This window comes from Protopterus annectens, chromosome 10.part0 (genome assembly GCF_019279795.1).
Source record: "Protopterus annectens isolate FY-2018-M chromosome 10.part0, PAN1.0, whole genome shotgun sequence".
Taxonomy (NCBI): domain Eukaryota; kingdom Metazoa; phylum Chordata; order Ceratodontiformes; family Protopteridae; genus Protopterus; species Protopterus annectens.
Genome location: NC_056744.1, coordinates 1,444,602,845 through 1,444,615,623, shown reverse-complemented (window position 1 = coordinate 1,444,615,623; position 12,779 = coordinate 1,444,602,845). Strand labels below are relative to the sequence as shown.

The 12,779-nt window shown below is 43.2% G+C and overlaps 1 protein-coding gene across 2 annotated transcripts in view; it reads left to right on the top strand.

Annotated features, from left to right (window-relative positions):
* The window catches only part of HENMT1 (HEN methyltransferase 1), a 1,010,665-nt gene that overhangs the window by 145,248 nt on the left and 852,638 nt on the right, over nt 1-12,779 (top strand). For both annotated transcript variants that reach the window (XM_044086068.1, XM_044086067.1), the window contains exon 2: nt 5,660-5,837. In XM_044086068.1, the coding sequence (XP_043942003.1) occupies nt 5,751-5,837 (87 nt within the window). In that variant the 5' untranslated portion in view covers nt 5,660-5,750. The remainder of the gene's footprint in view (nt 1-5,659; nt 5,838-12,779) is intronic.

Genomic DNA, 12,779 nt, shown 5'->3' with positions numbered 1-12,779 from the left:
TGACATAATTATTTACAAAATTTCAGTTAGCTGGGCTGGCAGTGTCTCCTCCTGTCACACTTCCATATAAATCATATTAATATTCACAAATTATATATAATTGTTTACAAAATTCCAGATAGCTAGGCTGGCAATATTTTCCTTTGTCACAATTGTCATTTACCTCTTCTAGGGATCAACCATTCCTTGCCTGGACACAATCTGACCTTTGTACTGTTTTAGCTTATGTAGTGGTTTCTTTTCTCAACTTCTCGATTATTTCCTACATAATTTATTACCAACTAAAGTCAGAGGGCTAACTTGATCTGAGGTAATTCAGGTAGGAGAGGGAAATTGTGGGTAGGGGAGGAGTTAGAGCTCTCAGATCCATTGTACTATGGTATAGGAAACCGAGGTTGGATCAGGCAACCCTACACGCCGAACCAGACGAAAATAAGGCAACATGGATCTGTTGTTATGGTAAGTATGTAACTTGTATTTCTGCAAGAAATGGTTGTAAAAGATGAAAGTGTGGCTTTGTTAAACTGGTGGGAGGACACAAAAGCATAAACCCCACCTTGATGTTTATGTTAAGAAGGAACTGAAGAAATAACTTAAGTAAAAAAATTCTTAGTATTTGTAAAATAAATTTCTTGACACAAATTGCATGTATATTGTAAAATAATTCTGTGTGCCATACAGTTATAGGTGTTTTAAATGTGAAGTGGGAGAGTTTTATCAGTGCCTGTTGTATATGGTAATGTATATTGAGAGTTTGTCTCTGTGCTTCAAAGAAAGAACTTTAGTGTTTATCTTGAGAGGCAAGACATCAGAGATTAGGTTTTATATATGCATTTGTATGCTTGTGAACACAAGGAATGTGGGGAGTATTTGACTATACATAAGTGAATACTCCTGTGAGTGGCTACATGCATGAATGGTCATGCTATGTTAACTTGATGTGCACAACAGAAAAGAAGTTCACAGGTAACTTTTTATATATTAAAACTTGGTATTTAATTATTTTAGCAACCATTTATAAATGTGTTTTGACTAGCCCATACATTGGTACAATCATCGATGGAGGAAAAAGCCATTGCTGTTACAGCATGTATAATTTATCTAGCAAATGTTTTGAAAATGTGGACAGTACTTTGTGTACCAAATGTAGCACTACAGCTGACTTGGAGTCAGAGGTAGGCACCATTAGTAGGGAGACTGGCCCATTGAGAAATAACTGTTGCTCTGGGTGATGTTATGCTCATGTGTAATAGGGATTGTACACAAAAGTATCAGAATACCTGTTGTGTAAATTGCAGAGTGTCTTTGGTGCCGTGTGTCTGTGTAGACTGACTCAAACAATTCTGCATTATCATTAAAAGGTACAATTGTGCAAACTGATTCCTCATTGTTGCATGTTAGAAGATAAAGCAGTATCAGTATCATGGTAGCCATACACTAACTGAAAAGGAATCTGATTTATTAACAAGAGAAAGGTGCTGAACAGCAAGATAGTTAAAGCTTGTCAGCTAACAAAAAATCAAGAAGGTGTAATAATACTAGTCCAGACAATTTCTGCAGTCCAAGTAAACAGGAAGCTAAAAAATATGCATTAATTTTAAACTTGGACAGTGACTCAGAACATAGCAGGCCCTTACAACAAAGTGTGCTATTAGTCTTGGGTGATTCTAAAATTCTCATAGTTTATCTAACAAAATAGGAGAACTAACTGCATTATGCTATGAATTCAAATACTGCATTATTTATAATTGTTGAATCATGGCAGTGTGAAGGTATATCTCTGAGTTCAGACTGCCAGGATAGATGGTTAGTAATCTTTGTTATGAGTAATAGCCCTTCTAGGCTTTTAAAAGTGGATTTAACTTAAGGAAACTATTTTGTTATAACCTATAGTATGCACAGAAAGGAATTTCTTAAAGATTAATGGCATGTTATAAAAGCTCTAGACTGTCATTTTTAGGTGAAGTGGAATGTATACAAAGTTAGAAATTTCTGGATCTGGAAAATCTCATATCAGGAGATTTTAACATTCATTATATCAGCTGACAAGTATTGTTTGTTTCACAGCAACATAAGAGGAATTTTGTGATTTACCCTAACTTTGTGCAGTTAATTGACTTCAGTACTAGATGTGCATTTACGTAAAAGAAAATAAATCATATTGACATGTTCACATTTACAAACATTATACATCACATACATTCTTCTGTACAATATAATCAACCCAACATTACATTGATCAATTCCTGCCTTCCCGTGAATCTCATGTCTCCTCCAAAACATTTTTCTGAATGTACTTATCCCACAGTTTCCATTTTTTTTATGTAATTTGATCCAACTTCTAATTCTTTTATCTCTGTTACAGTACTGAGGATGTCAAAAATGGTTGGCCTGGACTTTGATTTCAATTTTCTAGTAATTGCTTAGGCCTCATTATGTCTAGGCAGTTCGGGTCCTCTATCCCTGCTCAAAAAATAATTTCCCTAGTTACACCCATTTGCTTGATCCGTATTTCTGATAGAGTACTCTGTAGGGAATTTTTTTAAGTCTGCCAACTCATTACACTCCCCAAACATATGTCACAGTTATCTCTTTCTTCCTCATTACACCTTCAACATTTGCCATCTATCTGAGGAAAAATTCTTTGGAATCTGCTTGGGGTATAAAAAAGTCTATGCACACAATTCCTAGCAAAAATCCTAAATCTTCTAGACTTTGTTGCATACTTGGGAGCCATATCCATTGTTTCTTTGGGAAGAGAGACTGGCTAAGCAATTTTCAGTTTTTTATAACCTTATTGGATTGATTACTACAGTTATTGTGCAAAATGTATATGCCCCACTAATTATCCCTTTTGTTCTGTTCTAGATTCATCTAAAAACTCTAGCAGTGCAGGTTTTTCACTTAGGATTTCATGATCCACGTTTGCTTAATTCTTAAAATACTTTCTGCTGCTTTATGAACACAATATTCTATATGACTGTTATTCTTCTTCTTAAGGATCTGCATCCAATGTCCCACTCTGTCCTTATTTCCTGAATTCCCCATCTGCTTCCTTGTTATCTCTTTCCACTTTGAATTTTAATTTTCTGCTTGTGTTACATATAAGAGCCTTAATTTTGTGGCTATTAAATATCTCTTCAAATTGTGTAATCCTAAACTACATTGTTCCATTGAAAGGATCAACTTATCCGACTTAACTATTGCCCCCTTCTTCTCATAGATTAAATCCTTCAACTCTTTATGAATTACTATCCACAACTTCTCCTCTAGTTGATAAAAAATTGCCTAACCTGTATGTAAAACTAAGGGGACTAAAACATTTTCACTGCTTGTATCTGAATATCCATTTCCATAAACAAGAGCTTCCAGTTTCTCTGTTTTGTATTTTCTTTTGTTTTGTCTCTTCTCACATATCCTTAGCTGCCATAACAGAAACCTTTTTAATCTGTACTGCTAAATATTTCATCTTATGTCCCCATAAATATAGGTATTGTTGAACAAGTCATAAGTGGGTACATAATTTATAGCTATAGCCTTTGTTTTGTCTTCATTAATCTTATATTCTGAAAAGACTCAACATTGTCACAAAATGTTCCTGAATACTATGATGTCATTTTTTTGTATTTGTCAAATGAAAAATATGATTTGCAAATAAATCCAACTTTTCTTAATTAACATATCAATTATATCTTTGAATTGTTGAGTCCCTTGTTTTATTTGCCAGTGGCTCTAAATATAAAGTAAATATCAACAGACAAAGATAGCATCCCAGACTGGTTCCGGTGTTCAGATACAACGTATCAGAGAGGAACCCTCCCACTTTAATTCTTGTCTCAGATCCTTCATGTATCCTCCTAATTAACCTTATTATTGTATCAGGGAATGCAAATGCTTCCATTGTCCTACTCATAAAAATCCCAACTTAGTCTGTTAAATGCTTTCCCTGCATCAAAACTCACCACCAACAACATTATTTTCTTACATTCTGCTTCCATTTGGATCATCATTGTTCTGTTAATGTTTTCAAATATTTGCCTTCCCTTTCCTCCACAAAATGCAGTAATCCACATCTATCAATTTTAGCAACACCTTTGCCATTCTTATAATCATGGTTTAAAATTGAAATGGGTCTATATGAGGCCAGGTCTGACTGGTCTTTAACTTGCTTGGGTAATGCGGCCACCACACCTTTCTTCCAATATGCTGGTGCTTCCCCTCCTTTTAAAATACTATTAAACAAAATCTTCTAGATCTTTATCACTTTATTCATCTGTTCCTGTAGACTTTCTTGAAGATTGATTATATATCACCATTTTTATCTTATCCCCTTCTGTCTTAACTGTTAGTTGTTGAGAATCATCTTCCTGTAATATCTCTGTAAGATGTCTTGTATGTTTTTCTTGTCATAGCCTCCCAATGTTTGGTGACAACCCTTCCTTCTGTTGTGTATGTCACTTTTTCTGCTCTAGAGTTATCATCAAAAGTAGTTGCTTAATAGCACTCTTTCTAAACTGATGCTTATTATCCAAATACTCCCTTATTTTATGTTTAGCAATCTGCAGTTGCTCCTCTTCTTGTCCTTTGAGATTCCCCTTATTCTGCAATACTTTAATCTTTGTCAGGCCCACTAAATAATTCATATTACTTTGTAACTGTTTCTCTTTCTGTTTTATTTCTACCCTATTTTAATTTCCATTTTCATTTTATTCCACTCACTACTTATTCCTTCTGAAGAAATGTCTATCTTCCCCAATAACTCTTTAAAAATCAGGTAGTGGAAATTATTTAATTCCTCTCTTTTTAACAGTTAGGTGAGAAAGCACCAGTGTCTCATTTTTACTTCATTACACTACATTTTTTTCATAGTTGTTATCAGTGCATGACCTGAAATAGTTATTGGATGTGTGTTGAAGCTTTCAATTAAATACATATGTTCCTGTGTATTATGATTTCTATCCAGTCTAGTCCAGTTATTTTACGTTGAGAAATAATATGTAATGTTGTCAGAGTTCCTACTACTGAATTCACATCCTCCACACCAAATATTTTCATAAATTTCATTGGAAATCCCCCTGATACATCCTCACTATTGCAAATCAAGTTCCATTCCCCACATATAAGTAATATTCTCTGCTGAAAGCTGATAATTTCTCTCCAGTTTTTCTTAAGTTCCATAACAGCAGTTTTTGGTGGAATATGAATAAATGCCAGTGTAATCCTCCTCTTTTGCCAATAGCCCTTTCTACCACAAATCTACCATTATTGTCATTCCCCCTCTTCTGTCATTGTAATTTCATCCACTTTGACCATTTGAAAAAGTTTTTTTCAGATCACGGTCTCTTGTTCATTGAGGTACAATATAAAAGAACCTAAGCAGTCATTCTTTTTAGCAGTGTAAGTGAAACTAATACTTGTTAAGGATGGAATTCCACATGGGTGTGTACACAGTCAGCAAATTTGGTCATTAAACACAAAATAGAACTTATCAGAAGTTATTTCTCTCTTCTTTAGAAGATGATGTGGTTCTTTTCCCTTTCATACTCCTGGTATTGTATTGTATTGGTCTTTAAACAAGCTGCTTGTTCTGTTGTAATGTTTTGAAAATTTACTTTATTGGGGCACTTTTTTCTTTTTGATAAATGTATTTTTTTCCCAGGAAATCATGCTGGTTTGGAAATGAGATTTGCAGTAAAAGAGCTGAATAAAGAATTGCAGCATTAAATGTTTGCTTCAAAATTGATCGACCCATGGATGAAGTAACATTTTCACCTCCACTGTATAAACAGCGACACCAGTTTATTAAAGACTTAGTGTGGGAACACAAACCTAAGAAGGTATGCATATGTTATACTATTTCATTTTCAGTGTTGATATATTTATTAGTAACTAGACACTATGCAGGGAAAGCTCATTCAGTGACATTTTATACCTCCATTGTGTCAGTTTTAACACCCTTACCTAAACCTGTTGCTGTCATTTTTCTCTGTGTTGCTACATGTGGATTGAAAATACTGAGCATCGGAGGCGGTAGTTCAGCCTGCAGTGTCAAGATGTAAAGTGGCTGACAGCTGCTTGCTATTTTAAGTACTATGCTGCCCAGGATGGGTATCTTGTCTTCATCAAGACCCTAGCCCGTGTTGTAAATGAGGCAGAACTGTACATTGTACCGATTTTTTGCTGATCACGTTACTTGTGCTACTGTTTGCTCCGTATGTGAGAATTTCACAGCAATCAGCCCACAAGCAGTAACTGGATGAGGTCTTCACCATCTGAATTCTCATTTACCACCGCATCTCTGCATGCACCATGATGTGTGTGCTAAGAACTGACTGGGACATTGAGTCCATCTTTCTTTCTTTCCGGATCTTCTCCAAAGGACCTATTCAACGAAGAAGCGCTTATGTGAGGAAATCTTCATTACATTAGTCTTCTTACCCCTTGATCCTCCCTCCACAAATGCGGTAATGTTCATTTAGGAAATAAGGAAGAGGAATCTTGAGTTTACCTGTCTTTTGGAGTCTGTTATTAGGATTAATGTACTTGCTGCTTGGAACTAGCAGATTCATTTTATTTTTGCTCTGTTATGTAGGTCTCAGATACCCCAGTATGTGTCCATCTGTCTAGACAGAGAGACAAAGTCTGCATTGGGTTGATAACAGGAATTAGTCTGATGCCACTTGGGGTCTGTGAACTATCCACTCATTCCATATCTCTTTTTCAGATTATCCTGGTTGAGGAAGCCTTGAATAAGCTGTCCACTCCTATGAAGACTGATGGGCAAGAGGCTGTTGGGAAAGTCTTTTAACACTGCATCCTCAGTAGTATTCTCTGTGTTTTGTATCTTTGTACTACCCAGGCTACCATTCTATTCCTGTGTAGTAACGACTATACTGGTCAGACTGGCTCAGGCTCTTCTCATTTCACATCATACATGTTGCCTTTAAGTGTGGAGTGTTTTTTTTTTTCTTTTGGTGAAAGCTCAATGATAGTTATCTGAAGAAAATTGCTCAGGGGAGTGGATTAGCAGATCCTCAACAATCTCCACTAGACGCTATCTTAGTGGAGCTTGAAACTCTGTGGCTGCCCTCAACTAATTGATAATATAGCTTCTCATGGTAGGTTGTATTTCCATCAAAGGTGCTTTAAGTGACTCAAGGGTGTATTGAGGTGAATTTGGTAAAGAGTTTCTCTCTGTTCAGTTAATATGCTCCCTTTTGATGAACCATTCCAGGATATAGTAGAATATCTCTAAAACAGAGGCAAGGCCCTTTCCTTGTGTAAGCTCTGTATAGTCCTAGCTCTTGTACTAAACTGTTTAGTCTCTTCAGGAGATGCAGTGTAACTTATTTATTTATTATTTATTTATTTTATTTTATTTTACATTTGTTGACCGGGCTAGTCTAGCTGGATATATGCCCATTTTCAGTAGAGGCCCGGGGAGAAAAGCTCCACATTAAAACAGATAAACAGACAGAGTATTAAGTATTCAGTTACAGAACATTAAATTCAGATACAGATAGGTTGCAAGATAAAAACAGGTGATTAACAACAATCGACAAATGAGCTGTGCAGAGCAAAAGGCTACATTCCTTTATGTTCCATTCTCCCCCCAAGAGGTCTTCAGCCCAGTCAATCCCTCAATATCCTGACCATTTTTCTTGAGCCCCTGTAATGGATGAGCAATTCCCTTGATTCACTATAGCTTGAAGAGCTGCTGCTGCCTTTCCCACACTGTGTTTACAAAACACTTTACATTCTTGTGGCATACCCAGCTATGAGCGACTCTGATTTTAAAGATGTATCTTTAGATCTGAAGTAGGGAGTTCATTTGTCAGCAACCTGTGGGTCTTGGATCCGATATCGGATCCGAGCCGGCAACTTGTTTCAAGCTAATGGATCCGAGCTCCTAGCTCCTCCCCTCACCCATAATCCCCTGCTAACCCTCCATGACCTCAGATCTAGTTTGCCGCACTTGTGGATAGCTGGATTCCTGTGAGCTCGACTAGTAATTGTCCATTAAGTGTGTTTTTTTCTGTCAACTTTCTTCTTTTTTTACAAAAATATAAAGTGTGTAAGTGTTAGGTTCCCTGTAGTGTAAAAATATTTTTCTTTTAATTAGTTTTTTCCCTCCCTTCGCTGGTCGTTAGTGAGTGTGTGGTGTGTGTTGTGTTTTGGGACCTGTGTGTTTGTGTAACACTACCTTTTCTTTTAAGTATGGCTGAGGCCCCAAAAGCCATTTTTTCTAAATGTACCGAGTGTGGCCATAAGCTCTCCCCGGCTGATGGCCACACTTGGTGCGTTCGGTGCCTTGGGGTTGAACACCTCACCTCAGGCTGTACCATTTGCGCAGCATTCAACTCCAGGGCACTGAAAGAGCGGAGGTCGAAGCTGGTCTTGGTGGGACTTTTACCCCCGGACTCAGCTCCGGCCTCCGCTGCTCCCATGGCTCCTCCACAGGCTGTGGTTGCTGCCATTCCTGCCCCCCTTCCTTCGGCCGGGACTCAAACTCCCGCTAAAGCGCCAGAGGACAGGGAGGCCAGGAGGGAGAAATGGAGGGAGAAGCACCACAAGCGGCGGGCCGAGGCCTCCGCTTCGGCCCCGCCAGCTAAGTGGGCTTCTCCCTCCACTGATTCTAGGTCTCCTCCTCCTCCTCAGCTCCGATCCCCTTGTTTCTCCCCAGGGCCCAAGGAGGAGGAGGCCCGATCTCCATCGAGGTCATCGAGGCGGCATTCCAGGCCTGCCTCTGTGACCTCTTCGAGATCGATTTTCAGTATGTCCGATGCAGACTTGGACCGGATGATGCAAAGGTTCATCCAGGCCCAGCTGCAGATGGGAGTGCTCTTGCCCCCCCCCTTTGGGGGGGAGCTCGACACCTTTTTTCCATCCTATTGCTCCTTCTCCGACCCGCTATCCGGGCTCGGAGCGTTCAGAGCCGAGCAGCGTTGGAGCCTGGGGTGGGTGGGCGCCAACAGTACTTGGTACTTCAAATCCAACCCTGCCCTCGAGCCTGTCGGATCCGACCTCTCAGAGCCATGGCCCGAGCTTCAGATCCGAGGGATTCAGTGTGCCTTCGGCTCCGTCCAGGTCGGAGTGCACTGGTCCTTCAGATCCGATGGTCTCGGCGCTGGTTCCGATCCCTTCATCGGATCCGAGTGGGAGCAGACTCTCGGAGCCCAGAGAGAGTGGTTCCCCCTCGGCTTTCGATGTAGTGGAGAGGGCTCTGTTGAGAGCATCCGGACCCCCGGCCCTTGTCTCGGCTCCACCCTGCACTCCCTCTCTGCTGGGCCAGGCTTCCATCACCCGGCCAAAGGGACAGCCTGCTTCAATGTCCCAGATGGTTCCATTGGAACAGGATGTTGCTGGCGAGGCCTCCTCGGACAGCCCCCCCGAGGAAGTGCCCCGCAAGTATAAGTGCAAGAGGAGGCACGTGGACTCCCCTGAGTCCTTAACTGAGGACACGGACTTGGAGGAAGGGGAAGGCTCCCCAAGATCACCCCCTGAGGATGTCTCCTTTGGAGACATCATGGAGATGCTGAGGATCAGAGGTGGGTGGTCTGCCCCCAAGTCTTCCTCCGACGAGTCTGTGTTTCTGGAGGCATTCGAAGCAGGCCCGTCTACCTCTTGGGTGTCCCCTCCGGCCGACCCTATGGTGGACCTTATTACCACCAGGGCGTGGAAGGATCCGGACACCGTGGAGCCAATACCAAAACGCACGGGCAGAATACCAAGTCCCCCCTCAGACCGGTCGCACTGGAGCAAGGGTCCGCCCGTAGATGCCATGTTGACGGCGGCAGCCACAAAGAGGGAACTAGCTCAGGAGAGCCCCTCAGCCCATCCACCAAGCAAGGAGTCCCGCTCGATGGACCGCTTAGTGAAGCGAGTTTTTAGTTCAGTGACCTTCTCGGTAAGGTCTCTGAACTATATGGCACATGTCATCAGGATGCAGCGGGATCTTATCAAAGAATATGCTGCCTCCCCCCCTGAGTCCATGTCGGCAGAGGACAAACAATTGTACTCCACCCGAATGGCCACTCTGAGATCAATTTCAAATACCTCTATGCGGCTGTTGTCCCATGCCACCGAGGGAGCTGCTAGGGTTAGCGGAGCAGGCCTAGTCATGAGACGTCAGGCCTGGCTCCATCATTGTGACTTTGCGGAGCCCTTTAAAGCGTCTTTTGCGAACGCCCCTTTCGATGGTTCTGCCCTGTTTGGCAAAACGGTTCCCGAGACACTTGTCCAGAGCGAGAAGGACGGGAAGACGTTGTCTGCCGTCGGAGTCCGCTTCTCTGCTCCCCAGCGGCCCTTTTCGAAGAACCAAAAGGGTCAGAAGAAGATGTGGTTCTGGAAATCGCAACATTCCCAACCCGCTCCGGACAACCAGTCCTTCCGTGGCAGAGGAGGACAGGGAGGACGCCACCCCAGGGGCAGAGGGGCTCCGAGAAACTTTGGGTCCAGAGAACCTTTCTCTGAACGACCCACGCAGCAGCCCTGAAGGGTTGCCCGACTGCTCCACTCTGGAGGCAGTCGGGGGGGGCGCGTCTCGGAGCACCTAGCGGCATGGGTGTCCATCACGACAGACCGCTGGGTGCTTCGAATTATATCCAGAGGGTACAAAATACCATTACTTCATGTCCCCAAATTCAAGAAGCTCCCAGATGTACCACCCGATCAGAGGGAGGCCGCAGCCGCAGAAATTCAGCAGCTCCTAAGAAAAAGAGCCATCCAGCCCGTCCCCCAAGACCAGCTCGGATTAGGGTTCTACTCCAGGTTCTTTTTGGTGCCAAAAAAGACGGGGGACTTGAGACCGATTCTAGACCTTTCCTGCTTGAACCTGTCGGTAACCAAGGAAAAATTCCGAATGGTCACTCCTCAATCTATTCTCCCCCTTCTAAGGAAGAACGATTGGATGTGCTCTATAGACCTCAAGGATGTGTACTACCACATTCTAATGGACAGACAATCCAGGAGGTTCCTCCGCTTCTGGCTGGGAGCCAGTCACTACCAGTTCAGGGTCCTTCCCTTTGGCCTCACCACAGCCCCCAGTGTGTTCACCAAGGTATTAGCAGTGATTGCGGCCCACCTGAGACTCCAGGGAATACAGGTCTTTCCGTACCTGGACGACTGGCTCCTGACTGCCCCAACAAGGCATCTACTTTGCTCAGCCAGAGATTTCTTTCTCCGCCTAGCCCCACAGTTAGGCATCACCATCAATGCCGACAAATCCTTTCTGGCCCCGACACAAGCCATAGAATTCATAGGAGCCAGAATAGACACCAGAGAGCTACGAGCCTTTCTAACGTCCAAGAGACTTAGGAATTTGCAACTCCATGTGCGGGCTATCCTCCAATCTGAGACCCCACCAGCGGAATTGGTCCTGAGGGCACTGGGCTCCATGGTGGCAGCGATAACGCTCCTTCCATGCGCCCATCTGAACATGCGGGTACTGCAATGGACCCTTCTAGTGCAATGGTCCTTTCTGTCCCTTCCTCTTCACCACCCCATTGCTATCAGCAAGGCTTGCAGGAGGGCTCTATTATGGTGGCTCCATGCTTCGGACCTCCATATGGGCCGTCCCTTCTGCACCTCTCCCCCTCTCGCTACGGTGACCATGGACGCCTCCCGCCTCGGGTGGGGGGAGCATTATTCAGGCAGGACGGTCCAAGGCATGTGGAACGATACAGAGACCTCCCTGCATATCAACGTTATGGAGATGAGAGCGGTGCTGTACTCGTTGCAAGCACTTCAGAATCTCCTCCCCATAGGAACGATTGCAATTCAGTTGGACAACATGTCGGCTGTCTGGTACATCAACAAACAGGGGGGAACCAGAGCTTACCCTCTATGCCGCGAAGCCATGAGAGTGTGGGAATGGGCGATCTCCACCAACCGCTTTCTGATTGCAACGCACATTCCGGGGCGGACCAACATCCTTGCGGACAAACTCAGTCGCACCCTTCTTTCCCCGTACGAGTGGTCTCTCAACCCACTAGTAGCGAAGCAGATATTCACAATATGGGGGCAACCCTGCTGCGATCTTTTTGCCTCTCCCTCAAACACCAAATGCGGCAATTTCTTCGCTCTGATTCCCCCTCCAGGGGAAACTCCAAGAGACGCTCTGGTGCATGCTTGGCCACCCGGTCTACTTTATGCCTATCCTCCTCTACCCCTGATGCTGCAACTCTTACAGAAAGCCTCGCGGTTGGGGAGCAGGATGATCCTCATTGCCCCATTCTGGCCTCGGCAAATTTGGTTCCCTTACCTGTGGTCTCACCTAGTGAATCCTCCTTGGATTCTGGATCCCAGTCCGGATCTAATCTCCCATCCGTTGGACGTACCGACCCCAAATCTGGACAATCTGAAACTGACAGCTTGGTTGCTCCAGTTCCACTCCTAATTAGGACTCCTGGTATCTCTTCACCAGTCAAAGCCATCCTTGTGGCAGCGCATAAGCCCTCCACCAGGAAAGTGTACCGCAGTAAATGGAAACGTTTCTCCATCTGGGCAGAGCATCATAATCTAGATCCCTTTACAGCTCCTCTTCTGTCCATATTAGACTTCCTAACCAAACTTTTTCAGGAAGGCGCTAGTTGCTCAACTGTCAAAGTGCAATTGGCAGCCATCTCACATTACCATGTGGGACATGATACAGGGCCTTTGATGTCGGCCAAGTTGTGTAAAACCTTTCTCAAGGGCACCTTTTTGCTTAGACCCCCTATAAAAGAAGCCGTACCACCGTGGGATCTTTCACTAGTTCTTCAAGCCTTGACTGCTCCACC